General features: G+C 37.8%; 1 protein-coding gene across 1 annotated transcript; it reads left to right on the forward strand.

Annotated features, from left to right (window-relative positions):
- The first annotated feature begins 382 nt into the window (after positions 1 to 382).
- LOC113847702 (peroxisomal multifunctional enzyme type 2) lies at positions 383 to 2,867 on the forward strand. Its single transcript, XM_027476946.1, has 4 exons — positions 383 to 696; positions 770 to 830; positions 2,255 to 2,357; positions 2,471 to 2,867. Exons 1-4 carry the CDS (start codon positions 568 to 570, stop codon positions 2,550 to 2,552), a joined length of 375 nt encoding a protein of 124 aa, XP_027332747.1. The 5' UTR covers positions 383 to 567; the 3' UTR covers positions 2,553 to 2,867.
- The last annotated feature ends 1,684 nt before the right edge of the window (positions 2,868 to 4,551 follow it).

The raw sequence follows: 4,551 nt of genomic DNA on the forward strand, positions 1-4,551 counted from the left end.
CTCTGATGGTCTTTGCAGTTGCTGAGTGGTTAAAAGTGAGTAAAAATCATGGCAAAAATTCAGCAAGGCATTTATAGATTCTACAGATCAAGTTGAGTTTTTGTTTTCATTGAGTTTGTGCTGATCCAATCTAAATAAATGCAGGCTTGAGTTGGACTTAGATTTCTATTTTGAGGCCCTAAATAAAGAATAAATTGATATGATAAAATTCAAAAGCTGCATTACAGTAGAATGAATTTATGTTGTATTTGAGGTGTGGGCTTTGATCCACATGGAAATGCGTGCAACGGGATGGGCCTCATCCGATCCAATCTTAATCTTATCAGATTCTGCCAACGGAGTTGAGTAGAGTTAGGTGTCATATTATATACTCTCCAACACTCAACAGTGAATACCATAACGTAACGAAACCAGAAAGAAAAGATTATAAAATACTAGTCACTGCACAATTCATATCAGATGGTGCGTGTCCCACTCCTCCAACCTCCCAACTCCCAAATTAACTCCAAACCCAAACCCATACCCAAACCGAGTTAGGTTTCGTTCCATTCCTGTGACGCCGAAGCCATGGCTGATTCTTCCAACCTAAAATCTGACGCCATAATGGAACAGATGAAGCAGCATCTTTCCACCGACGAAGGCAAAAAACTCACCACAAAAATTGGACTCGTTTATCAGTTCCACATTGCCCCTAAGGTCCTTCTTTTCTCTTCTCATTAAAATTTTATATCGTTCTCAGTTCTCATTGAATTATGAATTTAATTTCTAGAAAATTGGATTCGACGAGGTCGTCTACACCGTTGATCTCAAGAAAGGAGAGGTCACCAAAGGTTAGTTAGCTATATCTTTCGATCGCTTTTTAACACCCATTCCTATGAAATAGTTTATTCTTGTGTTTTCATTTGCTTTGTTTGTAATTTTATTACAGTGTATCTGTATACCTGGTGTTGTCTTAGGTCTTAGCTGTAAATTGATGTTCAAGTTGAAGACTCGTGTCATAAATCATGATGGATCTTTTTAGATGACTCTGTAACCTTAAAAGAATAATGATGTGTTCATGTTACATGGACTAAAAAACGGTGCTTCTATGCAATGCATTGTAATCTCCCTAATTTGATAAGCAATATGTGTATATATATATATATTTTCTGTTCTATACACGGATGAGGATGAAATTATGTGTTGAAGAGATGGAGCTAGTGTTCAGGGTTTCGCTCTCATCTTTTGCTGATTGGTTGTTGCTGCTGTATCTTGTGATTATATGATTTCAATCTTTTAGATTGTACGTTGTTGTCTTGTGTTGAGGATGGTCCATGTATGTAATGTGAGATAATGAAATTAAATCAAGATTAAAACAAATGCTTCCTTACATGCCTGAGTGAGGGAATGACCTTCGGTGGAATTCATGCAAGAGTTCTGAGCAAACGGTAATTCAGGACAGTATGGGTTGGAGGGCGTCTAAGAAGATTTCTTACTCCCAAAGGCTTAGAATGGAGATGATACAGTGGCCGATGGTGAGAAGTGAGTATCCCTAGATGTGCTGAAGAAAACCAGAGCCTGATTCATGTCCCCCATTTTTACTGAAAAGCTTAACCTTTTACCATTATGGAATGTGTGATCCCAATCCCCTAAACGTATACGTACATGCCTCTTTCTCTTTTAAATCAATACACGTGGTAACTAGTTACAGTGATATGCTGACAAACAAAGATCACTCTCAGACAGATCACATCTACCAAGGTGAGGAATGTCTAGTCCCTGCTCCTCCCATTGAAGCCTTGGTCTAATTATCAATAGTAAAATAAGAAAAATACCCAAAAGAAAGCACGTCTAGGGAGACATGATTTTTCACATTCTTCCCCAGGTCAGGTAAGACATCTAGTAGGTGTTTGGAACCGTGTTGCGTACAGAACAAACTCAAGTTCAACTGAATGCTATACATACAGCTTATACGTTAATGTGAAAATGGAACATGAAATCTAGTACATTACTACTAGTTCCCCTCCTAGTGCTGGATGAATTCAATACCTTCCATGCAGCACTACTTCACTAAGTTGACAAACCCACTCTCTAGAATCTCAGTCCAAACATCTCATCAGCTAGAGACTAATCAACAACTGTAAAAGTTTTGCTGCAAATTAGATGTCTCCTACAATCGTATTTCTACAATTCTACTTAATTTGGCCAATTTTATTGCGTTCTCCAATAATGCTATCATGTATGATTATGATTATTTTGGTGTGTCTGTGTTTAGGGCCATTCGAAGGAGGAAAGCCCGATGCATCTTTTTCATTTAAGGATGAGGACTTTGTTAAGGTTGCCATGGGGAAGATGAATCCACAGATGGCATTCATGAGGTTTAACCTTTAAATGGATTCTTTTGTCCCCAGAATCCTAATTTTTCTTTTGCTTTTCTTCTTTGTTTATGCATTGATGTTCTTGTGTCTGTTACGGTGGGGAATGGATGCAGGGGTGCAATGAAGATTAAGGGAAGTTTGAGTGCTGCCCAGAAATTTACTCCAGATGTCTTCCCAAAGCCTTCCAAGATGTGAGCCGAGATGCCTGTGACTACTTGCACCAGGTTGCTTGAAGCATCTTTTGGCTGCAATCAAACAAAATAGATAGCATCAAAAGCTGAAGACTATATCTTTAGTTAATACATGGGTCATCATATTCATAATTCCTAAGGTTGTAGGTGGTTAATGAGTTTAATGTAGTTATGAACTCTGAAGGATATTTAAATACTGTTCTGCAAATCTGGCAAAGGTTTTTTTTATTCTACTGTAATTGGATGTTTCAATATCAGAAATAGTTCATCATGAATTATTTATAGCTCTCTTTCCATTCTTTTAGCCATAAGTACTTGGATCAATGCGTCGCTGATCATGTCATTAAAGTCCATATTTGTGGATGCCAGGAATCTTGTTTTCTCAATATTTTGTTATGAAATTTTCTGTGTGTCTACGCCCTCTGTATAAGGGATATCTATGCCAGTGTAACGCTTTTTAATCAATCACTAGCCACTGCTTTATAAGCTTTCCTATTCGAGTATGATTGGTTCTACTTTTTCTTACAGACATTTTAGTGTGAACATCTACACGGTTGTAATCTGTTCTGACGTAGGTGCTGATAAATTAGAACCAGCATCGCTCATTGTCACATGGCGTCTATATATAAAATGTCATTTCCCCATTTGGATGGAACCACGATGAGATTTATCGTTTTTTGTCAGATTATTAGAAGATAGAACTAACTTGTATTGAGCTTTATAGTGGCACTAAAATCAGGAATCTAGATTTTTTTCCGATATTGTGCGAACTGGACGACTAGTTTTATTTTTATTTAAACGAATTTACATTTGCCTAAGTAAATCCTCACATTGAATGTTAAATTTTAGTAAAATTCGCATAAGTTTCACTCCATAATTACTTTTCCACTTCTAGTTATGGGGCTCAACAAACCACCAAGAAGTTTGGTTTTTGCTGTTAATGGTAGGAGAGTTGACCTTGCCCACATTGACCCATCAACCCCTTTGCTCCACTTCTTTCACACTCACAATCGCTTCAAGAGTGTCAAGCTGGGTTCCCATGAATGTGTTTGTGTGGAACCATTTCTCTCTCTTTGCATGCTTTCAATTGTGGGTTGTTTTAGGGGTTGTGGTGCTTGTGTAGTTTTAATCTCCAAATATGATCCTGAGCTTGACAAAGTTGAGGATTTCACAGCAAGCTCTTGTCTCACTCTACTTTGCAAAAGACATGGGTGTTCAATAACAAGTGAAGGGATTGGAAATACTAGGAAGGGATTCCACCCAATTCATGAAAGATTTGCTGGATTCCGTGCCACTCAATGTGAGTTCTGTACCCCTGGAATGTGTGGTTAACTCTCCGAAACTCTTGTCAATGCTGATATGGAGGATTTGAGGTTCAACTCTTTTTGAAGAAGGGGAGACATCAGACAGCAAGGACTTAAAGCTTAGTTAGGTTGCCGCAATATGACTGTAATCAAATTAGAAGTGGAAAAGCTGAAATCGCTTAAGCCTTATAATGAAATTCTATTTATTATTGACTAAAAATATAATTTTGGGTCTAGAGGGTAAAAGAGGCAAAATAAAAATATTTATATTACCTACTTATAATTTTCTCCAAATGAGGGGTGCATTTGCCCACTTTCAATTGTATGTAGGTCCGCCTAATGCTCACCAAAACTTCACTTGATCTGGAGCCAAGCCTATGCTTGATCTATGCACTTGACACTCAAAAACTACAAGGTCATTATGTATGCCGAAATGCCTTTCCTCGGTATGGGGGAAGTAGAAGAATTGGTTGAATTTGAAATCCTTGTAACCTTGTTTCATTATGTATGCCGAAATGCCCATCTGTTGTCAGAAATAAATTTATTGCATGAGACGACGTTTTTTCTTGGGTGCTATTTGGAATCAAGAATAGGTTGAAGAAGTGAAAATCCTCATGCAACCCCAGTTGCTGAGCATCATCAACTGAACCAATCTTAGAGTCAGGATTCTAGTTTTTGACGACTCGCTAAATATCGTTT

Source organism: Abrus precatorius, unplaced genomic scaffold (assembly GCF_003935025.1).
Source record: "Abrus precatorius isolate BTA unplaced genomic scaffold, Abrus_2018 Scaffold8, whole genome shotgun sequence".
Lineage (NCBI taxonomy): Eukaryota > Viridiplantae > Streptophyta > Magnoliopsida > Fabales > Fabaceae > Abrus > Abrus precatorius.